This window comes from Equus quagga, chromosome 3, assembly GCF_021613505.1.
Source record: "Equus quagga isolate Etosha38 chromosome 3, UCLA_HA_Equagga_1.0, whole genome shotgun sequence".
In the NCBI taxonomy this organism is placed as follows: Eukaryota; Metazoa; Chordata; class Mammalia; order Perissodactyla; family Equidae; genus Equus; species Equus quagga.
The window spans coordinates 43421762-43438841 of record NC_060269.1 but is presented as its reverse complement, the minus strand read 5'-3'; the positions used below and the strand labels follow the sequence as shown (position 1 = coordinate 43438841).

Below are 17080 nucleotides of genomic sequence, written 5' to 3'. Positions count from 1 at the left end.
CCCAGGGGTATGTTAGAGAAAGGGAGTGATCATTATAAACCACTTAAGCGCTGTGTGCTCTGTATCATGTTGCCGTGAGAAAGTGATGTTTGATTGGCTCATAAAATAGGTTTAGTAAATCCTTTAAATACTGATGTGAGCAATTGTGCATGATGGAAATTAATACCTGAGAGCGTATTGTCAGGATTACCTTGTCTCTAGAACGGTCACCTGGACATGCGTAGATTTCTGCATTTAAGGATGATTATGTTTTGTGATTTCACTTTATGTGTTGAACGTTGCTGGGTTTTGTCATCTCCCTTTCATTTGCCTACGACCTACAGATATCTTTTGTCATTGTTTTCACTCTTCATTTTCTTCTTAATGTTTTGGGCTGTGTTGTAGTATACTGACCAACCAACTACTGCAATGAATCCCATATTCTGCAAATGGATGACTGAATTTAATGCATTAGTCTTTCTTCTTTCTCTTTCTCTTCTTTTTTTTCTTTCTTCTTCTTCCTTTTTTTTTCTTTTTTTGGGGAAGGAAGGTTGGCCCTGAGCTAACAGCTGTTGCGACTCTTCCTCTATTTTGTATGGGGGATGCTGCCACAATATGGCTTGATGAGCGGTGTGTAGGTCCACACCCGGGGATCTGAATCAGCAAACCCCAGGCCGCGGAAGTAGAGTATGTGAACTTAACCACTACACCACCGGGCCAGCCCTGAATTAGTCTTTTTTCAGCCACATTCTATAGTCTCAAACAAGTCAAAAGGAAATACGGAATCAAGTGAAAATGATTTTTGTTTTGTTTTGTCTTTCTCTGCTTTGAAGATCAGATGGCAACAATGAGGCGTGGGAATACTTTTCAGGTAGACCCTCAGTTGGTCTATTATGCATGATCTTGAATATGATTTAAGTAAAAATGGCTAGTTTTGTGACTATATCCTTTAGCAAGAGCATTTACTGTTTTGATTAAGAGGGAAAACTAAGCGTTAGTAAATAATGATTTTATTAATGCTTTTCAATTCCATAGATATCTAAACAATTGTTGGGTATGAATATAAAAGTTAATGGTAGAATAATTGGATGAAATTTAGAATTATATTGTTATATGACACCACTTCTGGAAAAAGTCTAAAAATGCCTAATTTACTGTGAAAGAATTAGTAGCATATGTTAAGTTCTGCTCTTTTGTAGGCAAAGAACATAGTACTTTTTTAGATGTTCATTTCATTTAACCTTCATGGAATGCAAAGCTGTCTAGATTTTTAAAGTACTATGATAAATGTATGTGTTAGACTTGTGTGAGCATGTGAGAATTAATTGCCAGCAGTCTAACTGCACATCCAGAAATTGTTATAAAGGTTAATTTTTTTTTAATGTCATCAAATTCAGTAGAAAATCTTCATGAAAAAAGTAGTAATGTACTTGTCACTCCTCTTATTTGCAGAGCAGTGATTTTTGTATCAGTATGTAAGTTAGATAAAGCCAAGTTTAAGACTTTTTTGTTCCTTAATAAATTCTTTACATTTATAATCCACATATTTCCGTGTGTGATTAAAAATTCCTTTTAAATACCTTTAAAGAGCTTACCAAGCAGATAAACACATAATAGTGTTTCTTTTTTAACAGAAATGAAAAGAAAATCATGTACAGTAAGATAGATATGTGAGTTGTTAGTTTTAGGTTTCTTGCGCATGATATTTTTTTCTCTTAAGATGCTTCTATTAGCAAGATTATAATAGGGTTTTTTTCTTTTTTTTTTTCTGAGGAAGATTCACCCTGAGCTAACATCCATGTCAGTCTTCCTCTATTTTGTATGTGGGTTGCTGCCACAGCATGACCGCTGACGAGTGGTGTAGGTCTGCATCCAGGAACTGAACCCGGGTCACCAAAATGGAGCATGCTGAACTTAACCACTAGGCCACGGGGCTGGCCCCATTATAATAGTTATTTTTAAAATGGTCTGAAGAAAATTTTTGATACTATGCATTCAGCTCAATGAGTTCATTGAAAACAACTTCATAATTTGCAAATCCAGTGGATCTTTTTGGTTTTCATCTCCTTTGATCTTTCTTTGGCCCTTTGCACTGCTGACCACTTCTGCTTCTGGTGGAGAGTCCCCCTTCCCCTTCCCTTAATTCTCTGCCCCCGCTCATGATGCTTTTCCTCTTGTTTCCTTGACTGCTCCTTTTCAGGATGCATTTGTTTAAAGATCTTTTCTTTCTACCCATATTTGAAATGTTGCTGTTTCCTGGCATTCCTCAAATGTGCAATGATTATACATCTGTGTTACTCCTCTCATTGAAACCTTGACGCCTGTACCTCATAGGCTGAAAGGATGGCAAACTCAAATGCCTACAGGGGTAGATAATGTAAATAAGTGAATATCTGGGTATTTTTTCAAAACCAGCATAGAAAGTAGATAGGGATTTTTAAAAAGCTATTTCCACTTGGTCCTCGCTATGGAGTAATAAAGGAATTCCTCCTTCTTTTGAAGGAGGAATTACTTGAATTGATGCCAAGGAATGAAGGCCCAGTGTTCATTCCTTCATTCAGCAAATACAGATAGAGTGTTTACTGTGTGCCTAGCACATAGGTGCTAGGAATAAGACAATAAATTAAATAAAAGTTCTCCCTTTCCTGGAGCTGACACCAGTTCTGGAAATCTGAGCCCTCACAGAGTCGTGCCAGGGCTAATAATATTTAGTATTACCAGATTTTCAAATTTAAAAAAAAAGCCAGAAATCCAGACTTTTTTGTGAAATTCCATTTTTTAAAATGTTGACTTAAAATTTTTAAAGAAACAGAGGCTTTTGAAACTGTGCCTACCTGTTTGCAATGTTGGCTTACAAAATAATATTCTAACATCTGACTCTGAAATTCCAAGGCCTTCTCACCCACAGCTGTTTTTCCAGCTTGATCTCCGTCTGCTTCTTTGTCTCCCATCCTCTATTCACAGTTGACATGGCTGACTCCTTCTTTCTTCTATTACGTTTTACGTATTGTATGTACTTCTTGGTAGAATGCATTTCTTTTTCACCCCTGATCCGTCAGTACTCATTGACAGCGCAGATGTCAAGTCCTTTGTAAACTGACCCTAATCTCACTGTATAGAATTACTCTCCCTCTGCCAGGATTCCACAGTATTTCCTACATGCTCTCATTAGGGCACTCACCAAAGTGTTTTATGGACCCTGAGCCCAAAGAAGCTCTAGTTTCATCTTCGTATCCTGAGAATCTAGCGTAGCACTTTGCTCCAAGTCAGTGCTCCATAAATACTTGTAGAATGATTGACCAGACCTGAAATCTGGCCCTCTTCAAACTAGCAGCGGTGGTAACCTTCATCAGACAGGTTCACCGCCCAAGCACAGAACATAGCAGATATTCTATGAATAGAAGCTTTGTTTCACATATAAACAGTCTTGATATAAAAATTACCCTTTGATTTAAAATGGTAGTTATCATCTTTTGTTCCAAGTATATCTGAAATAACTACTTAGGTCTGTTCTACCCAACTCCTCTTACCCCTGTCCCCACCCCCTTCCGAGTCCCACCACCCATGTCCACCAAAACTCCTGGAATAGTTATACTGGCTGGCTTATGCATTTGTAGTTTATAACCCAGACTTGTCACATGATATAGTGGAAATATTTTCTCCCCTTAGTATTTGAGTTTTCTTATTTATTGCTGTCAAACTCCTAAGGTTATATTGAAAGGTAGATGTGGGGGTGAGGGCAAGGGATGCAGGACAGAGAAGACGACAAACTTTATTGAGTGGCAGCTGTGTGCCAACAATGCTTTAGGCACTGCACTTGTGCTGTCCCATTTTTCCTTTCTTAGAACATCCCTGTAAGCTAGGTAACATTGCCCTCAACTCAAGGATAAGAAAATGAGGCTGAAACAGGCTGAGTTATGTGCCAGAAGAGAGTTCTGGATACTTCCTTAGGACAAAAATGTATAGGTATAATTGATTCATTTTATACGTTGTCCTTTTTCAACAATTTTTTCTTCTGTAAATTCGATACTGCACAAAATATATTACTTTTAGTTGTCTGGTATCTACTAAATTTAGACTTTTTTGTTGAGGTGTTATAATTGACATGCAATATTATATTAGTTTCAGTTGTACAATATAGGGATTGAATATTTATATACATTATGAAATGCTGACCACGATAAGTCTAATTGCCTTCTGTCACTCTACAAAGTTATTAGAATATTATTGACTGTCCTCTCTACATTGTACGTTACATCCCCATGGCTATTTATTTTAAACTAGAAGTTTGTACCTCTTAATCCCCTTCATCTATTTTGCCCATTCTCCCACTCCTCTCCAGTAGTAACCACAAGTTTGTCCTCTGTATCTATGAATCTGTTCCTGTTTTGTCTTGTTTGTTTTATTTTTTTAGATTCCACGTATAAGTGAAATCACACAGTATTTGTCTTTCTCTGTCTGACTTATTTCACTTAGTATAATATCCTCCAGGTCCATCCATGTTGTCACAAATGGCAAGATTCCTTTTTTTGATATGGCTGAGTAACACTCAATTGTATATATACCACATCTTCTTTATCAATTCATCTATCGTTGGATGCTTAGGTTGTTTGCATAGCTTGGCTATTGTAAAGAATGTTACAGTGAACATAGGAGTGCACATGTCTTTTTGAATTAGTGTTTTCATTTTCTTTGGAGAAATACTCAGAAGTGGAATTGCTGGATTGTATGGTAGTTCTATTTTTAATTTTGTGATGAGCCTCCGTACTGTTTTCCATAGTGGCTGCACCGGTTTACGTCACCAACAGTGTACAAAGGTCCCCTTTTCTCCATGTCCTCACCAAAACTTATTTTTTGTCTTTTTGATGATAGCCGTTCTGACAGGTGTGAAATGATATCTCATTGTGGTTTTGATGTGCATTTCCCTGAAGATTAGTGATGCTGAACATCTTTTCATGTGCCTGTTGTCCATTTGAATGTCTTGTTTGAAAAAATGTCTATTTGGTTCCTCTGCTCATTTTTTAATCAGATTGCTTTTATGATATTAAGTCGTATGAGTTCTTTATATATTTTGGAGATGAACCCCTTATTGGCTATGTCATTGGCAAACGTCTTCTCCCATTCACTAGGTTACCTTTTCTTTTTGCTGATGGTGTTCTTCACTATGAAAAAGCTTTTTAGTTTGGTATAGCCCCATTTGTTTATTTTTGCTCCTCTTGCCTTTACCTGAGGAAACAGATCCAAAAAAATATTGCTAAGACCAATGGAAGAGACTTACTGCCTATGTTTTCTTCTAGGAGTTTTATGATTTCAGGTCTTACATTCAGGTCTTTAATCCACTTTGAGTTTATTTTTGTTTATTGTGTAAGATAGTGGTCCAGTTTCATTCTTTTGCATGTAGCTGTCCAGTTTTCCCAACACCATTTATTGAAGAGACTCTTTTCCCTGTTGTTGTCTGTTTTTGCCTCCTTTGTCATAGATTAATTGAACAAATGTGGATGGGTTTATTTCTGGGCTCTCTGTTCTGTTCCCATTGATCTATATGTCTTTTTTTATGCCAGTACCATACTGTTTTGATTTCTATAGCTCTGTAGTATAGTTTGAAATCAGAAATTATGATACTACCTGTGTTATTCTTCTTTCTCGAGATTGCTTTGTCTGTTTGGGGTTTTTTGTAGTGCCGTACAGATTTTAAGATTATCTGTTCTAGTTCTGTGAAAAATGCCATTGGTATTTTGATAGAGATTGCATTGAATCTCTAGATTGCTTTGAGTGGTATGGACATTTTAGCAATGTTAATTCTTCCAGTTCATCAGCATGGTATATCTTTCCATTTATTTGTGTCACCTTCAATTTCTTTCATCAGTGTTTATGGTTTTCAGAGTACAGGTCTTTCATCTCCTTGGTTAAATTTATTCCTATGTATTTTATTCTTTTTGGTGCAATTGTAAATGGGATTGTCTTATTAATATCTCTTTCTGCTATTTTTTATTAGTGTATAGAAATACAACAGGTTTCTGTATATTAATTTGGTATCCCGCTGAATTAATTTATTAGTTCTAGTAATTTATGGTAGCATTTTTAGAATTTTCTGTATATAGTTTTGTGTCATTTGCAAATAATTACAACTCTATATCTTCCTTTCCAATTTGGATGCCTTTTACTTATCTTTCTTGCCTAATTGCTCTGGCTAGGACTTCCAATATTATGTTAACTAAAAGTGGCGAGATTGGGCATCCTTGTCTTGTTCTTGATCTTAAAGGAAAAGCTTTCAGCTTTTCATGTGGCATATGACGTTCTGTGGGTTTGTCATATATGGCCTTTATTATGTTGATATATGTTCCCTCTGTACACACTTTGTTGAGAGTTATTATCATAAATGGATGTTGAATTTTGTCAAATGCTTTTTCTGCATCTATTGAGATGATCGTATGATTTTTATCCTTCATTTTATTGATGTTGTGTATCACGTTGAATGATTTGTAGATGTTAAACCATCCTTGCAACCCCAGAATAAATCCCACTTGATCATGGTGTGTGATCTTTTAATGTATTGTTGAATTCAGATTGCTAATATGTTGTTGAGGATTTTTGCATCTATGTTCATCAGGAATATTGGCCTGAAGTTTTCTTTTTTTGTAGTGTCTTTGTCTGGTTTTGCTATCAGGGTAATACTGGCCTCATAAAATGAATTTGGAAGTATTCCTTCCTCATCAATTTTTTCTAATAATTTGAGAAAGATAAGTATTAACTCTTCTTTACATGTTTGGTAGAATTCACTTGTGAAACCATCTGGTCCTGGACTTTTGTTTGTTGGGAGTTTTTTGATTACTGATTCAATTTCATTCCTAGTAATCTGTCCATTCAGATATTCTGTTTCATCTTGATTCAGTCTTGGAAGATTGTATGTTTCTAGAATTTTACCCATTTCTTCTAGGTTGTCCAGTTTGTTGGCTTATATTTGTTTGTAATAGTCTCTTATGATCCTGTGTATTTCTATGGTTTTGTTTGTAATTTCTCTGCTTTCATTTCTGATTTTATTTATTTGGCCTGATGGATCTGGCTAAAGATTTATCCATTTTGTTTATCTTTTGAAAGAACCAAGACTTAGTTTCATTGATCTTTTCTATTATTGTTTTAGTCTCTATTTCATTTATTTCTGCTCTGATCTTTATTATTTCCTTCCTTCTACTAACTTTGGGCTTTGTTTGTTCTTTTTCTAGTTCCTTCAGGTGTAAATTTAGAATGTTTATTTGAGATTTTGTTTCTTTCTGGAGGTAGGCCTCTATTGGTAAGAGCCTCCCTCTCAGAACTGCTTTTTCTGCAGACCAAAGATTTTGGAACATTGTGTCTCCACTTTCTTTTGTTGCAAGGTTTTTTTGATTTCCTCTTTGATTTGTTCATTGACCTATTGGTTGTTTAATGTCATGTTGTTGTCTCCATGTGTTTGTGTTTTTTTCCGTTTTCTTCTTGCAGTTGATTTCTAGTTTCATACTATGTGTTCAGAAAAGATGCTCGATATGATTTCAGTCTTCTTAAATTTATTGAGGCTTGTTTTGTGGCCTGATGTGTGCTCTATCCTAGAGAATGTTCCATGTGCACTTGAAAAGAATGTGTGTTCTGCTGTTTTCAGATGAGATGTTTTGTATATATTTATTAAGTCCATCTGGTCTAATGTGTTTAAGACTACTGTTTCCTTATTGATTTTATGTCTAGATGATCTATCCATCAATGGAAGTGGGATATTAAATTCCTCTAGTATTTATTGGTTTGCTGTCAGTTTCTTCCTTTATGTTCGTTAATATTTTCTTTATATAGTTAGGTGCTTCTATGTTGGGTGCATAGATATTCACAGACATTATATCCTCTTGTTGGATTGACCCTTTTATCGTTATTTAATGCCTTTCTTTGTCTTCTGTTACAGTCTTGGCTTTAAAATCTGTTTTGACTGATGTAAGTATTGCTACCCCAACTTTCTTTTCATTTCATTCGTATGGAATATCTTTCTCCATCTCTTCACTTTCAGTCTGTGTGTGTCTTTAGATCTGACATGAGTCTCTTGTAGGTAGCATAGGTCTTGTTTTTATATCCATTCCTATGGATTGTTTGGAGAATTTTTTCCATTTACTTTTAAATTGATTATTGATAGGTATGTACTTAGTGCCATTTTGTTGATTGTTCCTGGCTGTTTTTGTATTTGTATCCTTTCTATTTCTTTCTTCTTCTGTTTCTTTTTTCCCTTGCAATTTGATGGGTTTCTTTAGTATTATGTTTGGATTTCTTTCTCATTTGTGTATTTATTGTAAGCTTTCTCTTTGTGGTTACCCTGAGGTTCACATATAACATCCTAAGTATATAATAGTCTCTTTTAAATTGATTGCAACTTAAATTTGAACACATTCTAAAGCTTTATATTTTTTTGCCCCCCCCACCTTTTATATGTTTTATGATACATTTTACATCTTTTTATTTTATGCATGCCTTAACTAATTATTGTAAGTTTAGTTAATTTTAATACTTTTGTCTTTTAACCTTCATACTTGCTTTATAAGTGATTTAGCTACTACCTTTATTATTTATTTTCTTTTCCAGTGAGACTTTTACTTTCATATGTTTTCTTTTTATTAATTAGTGCCCTTTCTTTTTAGCTTAGAGAAGTTCCTTTAACGTTTCTTGTAACGCTGTTTTAGTGGTAATACACTCCTTTAACTTTTGCTTATCTTGAACTCTTCATCTCTCCTTCAATTGTGAATGATAAAGTTTCCAGGTAGAGAATTCTTGGTTGGAATTTTTTTTCTTTCAGGACTTTGACTATGTCATGCCACTCCCTTTTGGCCCGTAAACTTTCCGCTGAAAATTCTGCTGATAGCCTTATGGGGCTTCCCTTGTACATAATAAGTTGTTTTTCTCTTTCTGCTTTTAAGACTCCCTCTTTATCCCTAACATTTACCATTTTGATTATAATGTGACTTGGTGGGTTCATCTTATTTGGAACTCTCTCAGCTTCCTGGACCTAGATGTCTGTTTCATTCCCCACATTAGGGAAGTTTTCAGTTAGTATTTCTTCAAATATTTTTTCTGGCCATTTCTCTCTTTCTTTTCCTCCTGGGACCCCTATGATGTGATTGTTATTCCACTTGATGTCCCAGAGGTCTCTTAAGATGTCCTCACTCTTTTTGATTCCTTTTTCCTTTTGCTGCTCTGACTGGGTGTTCCATTGCTTTGTCTTCCAGCTCTCTGATACATGCTTCCATTTCATCCATTCTACTGTTGAACCCCTCTGGTATATTTTTCTGTGCAGTTACAACTTGTGTTTAGTACTTTCTTATATTTTTCTGTCTCTTTGTTGAAGTTCTCACTGTTTTCATCCATTCTTCTCCTGAGTTTGAGACCATCCTTATGACCATTACTTTGAACTCTTTGTCAGGTAGGTTGCTTATTTCTGTTTCATTAAGCTCTTTTTCTGGGGATTTGCTTTCCTCTTTGGTTTGTAACATTTTCCTTTGTGTTTTCATTTTGCCTGCTCTCTGTGTTTGTCTATATGTATTGGGCTAACTGGCTACTTCTCTCAGTCTTAAAGGAGTGGTCTTGGTAGATGTTCCCATGTGGCCCAGAAGTGCAATATTCCCTTGCCTCCAGAGCCAGCCACTCAATGGTTGTCCCACATGTGGGCTATGGGCTGCAGGCTGTGGGAGGGCCATGGCTGTGGTGCAAGGTAGGCAGGTCATGGGGCATTCTCCCTGCTGGATAGGGAGGGCAAGGTTCAAGGTCCTTGCCCATCCCATCTGCAGCTCAGTCTCGTGTGAGATGAGCCGGGCTTGGGGTGCTTAGCTGTCACAGTTGTACCTTAGTCTGTGCACAAGGTGAACAGGACTCAGGTCACTTACCTCACCCAGTTATGGCTCAGCTGCTGCCCGAGAAGAGCAAGGCTCAGGGCACTTTCTTGGCCCACATGTGGCTCAGGTGATGTGCTGCATGGGTGGCTCCCAAGGCACTCCTCCAGCTTGGTTATGGCACAGAGTGAGTGGAGCACAAACAGCATTATTTGCAGGCTGGTCCCAGCAGGTTCCTGCTTCTCCAGTAGCCTCTTTAAGATTAGCGAGTGAATCCCCTCTCTTGTAGTCTAGGCGCTTTTTAAACTCTTGCTTTTGTGGTGGATCTCAGGGCAAGTAGGTCTGTCTGTGAGTGCCCTAAGGGCAAGTTCTCCATTCCCTACAGTTCTGTGGTTCACCTGGTCTTAATCTCAGTTGATTTTCAAAACCAGAGATTTGAGGGGCTCATCTTTTCGGTACCATCACCAAGGGTCTTCATAGTGGCTGAGGTGGGGCACAGTCCTTTCTCTTCTGGAGGGAGAGTTGGGTATTTTGGGGTCCCTCCCAATTTTGAGTCACCATGCCTGGGATGGAGTCCCTGTGAGGCCATGTCTCTGCCTCTCCTACCCTTCTGTATGCATCAGTTGTATCTTTTGTTGTGGAGGTTCTGTTCATCTAGTCCTTGGGTCCTTTTCAGAGGGAAATTATTCCACAAGTAGCTATAAACTTGTTGTGTCCATGAAAGGTGATGAGTTCAGAGTCTTCCTGTGCCACCATCTTGAACTCTCCTCCTGGACTTTTTTTTTTTTTTTGATCTATCAATGTTTTACAACCATGCAAGACCTCCCTTTAAGAAAAGTTTTGCAATGTCCTTTTTAGGATTCTGAAATGCATTTCATAGAAGTAAACATCTATTTATATGTGCATTGTTGAAAAAAATAAATATAATGGCCTGCATGCTATTTAAAGCTGAAATAATAACAAAGTAATTTATATTAAAAAAAAGTATTTCAATACATAAATATACATGCACAATTATACTAGAAAAATAAAAGGTAGTAGCATTTGCATCTTTTAAGTAGACTCGTGATTATGACAGCTGTAGATATGGACTAATTTGGATATGTTTAATTGTTTTAATTGTGATGCAAATAGTATAAGCAATGTTCCTGTTAGTGATATGGTTTTCCAAAATATTGAGTAACTCTTGGTAAAGTTCCAAGGTATTAAAATTTTTTTGAATTTATTTGATAGTTGAATTTCTGGAAAATATGCCTTAAACAGTAAAACATATTTGTGTTTACATTTGAGACAATATTAAGTTCTAGACTCAGATGAATGATAGCAGAAATTTCACCTATACAAATGTCCAGTGAACTATTTAAAAGACCTGGAGGATGTGGGACAAATGTGGTTTTTTTGAGACTTTCTATTGTTGAACATCCTTGTACCTTGCCCACAATATTTCACTGTCCTCCTCACACCTAGTCATGGAGACAAGCTAAAAAGTCTCTACAGATTTCTGAAACATTCTCTTAAGGGGAATAATAGCAGCTCTTGATGAGTACCACTGATCTAAAACTTCCAAACCAAAGTTAACATTTGTTAAGAAAAAATTAATCATTGATTCCTTATGTGTAAGATACTGTGCATAGTGCAGTATAAAATAGAAGTCTGTGAGAATTGGTTCCTTTCTTCAAGGATGTAACAGCTTAACTAAGAAGATGGATCAGTTGCATATGTATAGTTAATATTGTGGTTATCAAAAACAGAAAGATGTTGGTGAGCTGAGAACACCCAGAAAGGTCCCATAGAGACAGTACGGTACAAAGTAAGACTTGAAGGATGTGTTTATAATGAAGTGGTTCTAGAAAAGCTTGCATTGCAAATGAGGAAAGGGAGAGACAAGGGGCCTGATTAGGGTAAAAGAGCTACTCTCAGAAATTTAGGGACACTAGTAATAGGAAATAAGATTGGAGTAAGACTGTCATGTCCAAATGAAAAATTAAATTGAATAATTCATGAATTGACTGTCAGATATGGTTGCTCTGTACAAAATATTTAAGTTTTGAGATGGTTATTTAATGGATTTGGAGTTCCTTAACAGTAAAACTAGAATGCTTAGAACAGAAGACTCCTATGTCTTTAGTTAGGAATGCATTTTCCATTGTGTCTCTTCTTTGGAATATTTGATTACATTTACCCAGTTAAATTTGGGATGAACTCATAGCCCTTGTCCACAGATTCACTGCATTCACGGACATGGAATTTGAATCGCCAGAATAACGGATCATGACTTTATGTCTCTTTCTCTGTGTCTCTTTGCAGGTATGATTTTGTAGAAGTTGAGGAACCCAGTGATGGAACGATATTAGGGCGCTGGTGTGGTTCTGGCACTGTGCCAGGAAAACAGATTTCTAAAGGAAATCAAATCAGGATAAGATTTGTTTCTGATGAATATTTTCCTTCTGAACCGGGGTTCTGCATCCACTACAACATTGTCATGCCAGTAAGTAAATAAGAGTCGACTTATTTAATTGAATCAGTTATTTGTTTATTTTATTCCCTTCTAAGCAGGAGAATCCAGACAACCAAAAAACAGAAACCTTTCCCTTGTTTGATTCTTTTTTTCGTAAATGTCAGCATAGTTATCATAAATAACTTGAATTTCGTCATCATCCGCCATGTTAAATACCTTATCAATGCAATGAAATAAAATATATTTTTTACAACATTTAGAAAACTGTAGCATACCCTTCACTGTGCCACAACTCACTATCTGGTATTTCAGTGTTGATGGGAAATTACATAGAGTAGATAGCATTTTCTCTTGAAAAAAATAGGAAAATTTGTGTATTTATTATTCTTACCACTTAGGGATCACCATAAAATTTGGACTATATATTGTCTTCCTGAATTAATTTCAACTGTGAATCAGATTAAACAATAAAATATGATTTTAGTTTGCTAGCATTTTCAGTGATCTTTCCTTATTTGATACTTTTGCATTTTACTAAATGTTACTTTTACTTTAAAGATGTAAATCTTGAAGCTTACACAGTATTCTGATGGTTCTTATTTTCAAATTCATATATATTTTTTGGAATTAATACATTGCAGAGCTAGAAAGCCAGCACTATTTGACATTAATACTATTTTAACTAAATTCATGTCAGTATTGTACTAAAAGCCCATGCTCTTACGTGATGTTTTACTTTTTCTCCCCCTTAAGGTGGCGTTATTTTTTTCTGTACTTACCAAAAATCTGTGGTTTTGGCTGTATTGTTTATACATATGTACATAACATTTTTCTTTTTATCTTTTTCTGGATAAAGCTAAACGAAAGAAGTATGAATTCTTTCCAAATCAATGTATTAGTAAAATATTTTTTTAAATGTAGTTCTATTTTCCTACTTATCTTAATATTTATCCTGCTTAGATAATATTTATGGTCCTGTGTGCCCCAAAAAGGAAGTTTTGAAATTCTCACTGGAATTTAAGACATCTATTTTGTCTAATTATAATTGTTATTGTACGGTCATGTACCGCATATTGACATTTTGGTCAGTGATGAACCATGTGTACAATTGTCGCCCTATGAGATTAGTACCATATAGCTTAAGTATGTAGTTGGCCATACCAGCTAGTTTTGTGTGAGTACACTCTAGGATGTTCACACAAGGATGAAATCATCTAACGACGCATTTCTCAAAACATATGCCCATTTGTTAAGTGATACATGGCTGTGTTTTTAGTTATATTGTTTTTGCTTGTACCCCTTATTTTGTGTATTATTTCAAACATGTATCTATTTGTTGTACTACAACACAAATATTCAAACTCTTTTGCTATTTTTATCACATTCTGCTTATAATACTAATTCAGAAGTATTTATACAAATTGATGATGTCATCTAGTATAGTTTTGAAATATGACCAATAATATCACCGCTTAATAATATAAAAATTGGTATCTTTAATGATTTTGACAGGAGTGTTGGCACATCAGTAAGGACACTGGGAACACACATGGTGTGGTCTGCATGCATGAGCATGTATACTCTAATTGGGTGTAAAAATGCTGCACATGGCAACCTAGCAATTCATGAGGCAAATTAGAAAATATGAAATCAATATTTAACTTTATTTATTATATTCATATTATAATGTTAAGCAGAAATTTCCATTTTTGAATGCCAAACTCAAGTCTGCTGAACATTATTTAAGCAACTGACTAAATGAAGACATTTAAGTATTGTTTGAAATGCAGCTGAAAAGAAACACTAACATGCAAACTGAAGTTTGAAAATGATAATTTATTCATTTAGTAACAATAGAATCATTTATTGTGTGTAATTGAAGTTAAGGGAGATCTCCCTAAAATATGTATTATGAACTTATATTGTGAATCTTCATCAATTTCCTTATATAGATTATTTGAGATATCTGTGTCTCTGTTCCATTATGAATAACTTTTTACCAGTATTGATTCTCTACCATTTCCTTTGTTAATTTCCAAAACTTTTCTTAATTAAATAATTTACTATTTTACCTAGAAATGAAAAGTGTTAATAGTAGACAAGGATGGACTTTTTAAAAAACAGCTGATATTTTCATACTGTGATTATTTGTCTGAATAAAGTCACTAAGAATCTATTTAACACACTTTCACAGTATCCTGTTTCACAGAATTTATGAACTTAGTTTTTTTCTTAAGTTGATAAGATGGCCTTGGGAGCCAAGGCTACACTTTCACAAAGTTATACAGTCCACATTTTCAGTTTAGGTTTTAGCACATCTAATGTTCTTACATACTTAAATATGAAACAATTAAATTTTACTGTAGGACATAATAGTGAGTCTCATATCACAGCAAAAGTTTTATTTATCCCAAACCTGTGACATAAATAAACTTTAAACTGAGAAAATATTTGTATTTTAAATGAACTAATCTCTTCATATTATATTAATTTAAATGAGTATAAATAGCAATCTACTATCAGGCTACAGAATAAGACATGAAAGTTAAAAAGTGCATATGCCAACACTAAGGGTTGTCTTTTTCTGATTTTTTGACCACATGAATTATCTGGTTGTGTAACCCAAGGAGTTGTGTGGATTCCATAAAATATGTAAAGATAAAAACACTGGAAATTTATAGTGCCTAGCTCATTTCTGGGCCCATTATAGGCTCTCAGTAAATAATTGAATGCTGGGTAGATCATATAACACCCCAGCTTAACTAATAGAAGATTCACTGACACTTGTGTTTTTATCTGTAAATGTATATCTGATTCGTGAGCCTTGTAATGAGATAACGAACCACAAGGATCCACTGAAAGAACCACCCATCCTCTTGACTGAGAAAGACCCTGCCACCTGGATTTGACCTGTCACCAGACATTTACTGCATCTGAACTGCATCTGAGAGACTTTAGGTGAAATGTGTATCACTGGTTACATTATTAACATTAAATTCAATGCATTTTAAAATGGTTATTGAGATAATTTGATAAATTGTAAAATGGACTTTGGTCGGCTGAAAAGTGACACTCTCCTGGCATCTATTGAGCCACATTTTGTGTGGCAACTAAGTTAGCCTGTGGTGAGCTTCAGAAAGTGGAGATATGTGGAGAAGTAGCATCAGAGTTCTTATATTCATCTGCCTTAAGCTTAGGAAAACAGTGGGCTTTGGGGCTGGAAGAAACAAGAGAACATGATGGTAGGGTCCTACATTGCCGAGTAAGTGTGACTTGGTGATTTTAATTTTACCAGAGAGCTTTCTGGAATGATTGCTTGTATATGAATTTTACAGTCTCACAAGCTTTGATTCTTTTGGGTTTAAATTTACTTCGACAATTTATCTACCTTTGTCTTGGTTTCTATTTCTATCTCTCCTCTCATACAGTCACACTCGTTCTGTTCAATAACTGCCCGAAGAACGGTGAGATTTGATGAGTGAACATTTGACAAGTGGTTTTGCTTTTAAGCCTTACAGAATGTTTTGAATTATCATTGTATATTGCTAAATGACCTTCCTCCTTCCAGTTCCCCCCTACAACACTTACAAGCTGGGCAGCAATCCATCAATCTTATCTGTGTATCAATGAATGAAAGCCTAAGGGAAGAAAGTTTGCCTTTTGGAGAGCAGACTTAAAAGTTCTTGTGGCATTTGCTCAGGGCCAAGTGCCCCTTCGAGCCCCTGGATCATCTCTGAGACTTTTGTTTTTTGCTTTTTTGCCAGGGATGACTGTCATAATTAGCACACCCACTTCCCCAGAGGCAATGATCTCACTGATTGCAAACCCACCGCTGCAAAATAGGACCGTAGGGGCCACTGGTCACCATGGTTTCTTAACTTTGTAATGATAAGAATGATATTAACCACAAGTCCTTAGTAGACTGTTGACTTCCTGCTTTGAGGTTTGTTAACTGAGTGCCTAGCACAAAGCCAGCATTCCAGCTGCTCATTACTGTTCCACAGAAATTCAGCCGTATCCCCTTAGAGTTGTCTACAACCCATGTGGAGCTGCACTAACTTCTCATTTACTATATGTTATCTTTGTTGCTGTTGCACAGTGGTGATGATTCATAGAGTAGAAAACTGAGCATCACAATAATGACACCAGTTATTCTCCTGGTCCTGATACATTAGGCTGTATTACCAAGGGCACATTCTCGCCCCACTTAAAGAATTAGACTGGTTTGGTGTTTTGTTTTTTGGGGGGAGATAGGGGTGGAACATCCAGGGTAGTTAAAGAAATTAGTGCATACTTATGACATTATAACATTAATGTGTATAATCATCCTTACCTGCTTTTTATCATTAACCCAGTGAATATTTTGCATCTGTTCATACACAGAAAAAAACTTTTGAGTTTAATCACATACTTTTCTGGGACAAATTATGGAGAAAGCTTATTTTAATATTCTGCAAATCTGGCAAGAAAGGGAGATAACCACAGCCTTCTTTGGGAGCATGAATGGATATTTGATTCTAGCCCACCTTTAAGACTCCATGGCTCTGATTACCATGTGTCTTAGTGGTAGCGTTCTAGTACATTAGTTAAAATTCTGGAAACCATCTTTGCCACATGTTGCCATTAAAAATTAAGATGACTTACCCACTCTTTTTCCCTCAACTGATGAATAATAGAGCATATAGTTAAACAAGGGATTACTTATTATTTTGAATAAAGTGATGCTGATCTGATATTTAAAGATTTTATCTATATCTATATCTATATCTATATAGTTGTTTTTTTTTTGAGGAAGATTAGCTCTGAGCTA

At 35.6% G+C, this 17080-nt stretch overlaps 1 protein-coding gene across 2 annotated transcripts in view; it reads left to right on the top strand.

Annotated features, from left to right (window-relative positions):
* PDGFC (platelet derived growth factor C) overlaps positions 1-17080 on the top strand; it is a 208771-nt gene that overhangs the window by 142702 nt on the left and 48989 nt on the right. For both annotated transcript variants that reach the window (XM_046656994.1, XM_046656993.1), the window contains exon 3: positions 12120-12300. In XM_046656994.1, the coding sequence (XP_046512950.1) occupies positions 12120-12300 (181 nt within the window). The remainder of the gene's footprint in view (positions 1-12119; positions 12301-17080) is intronic.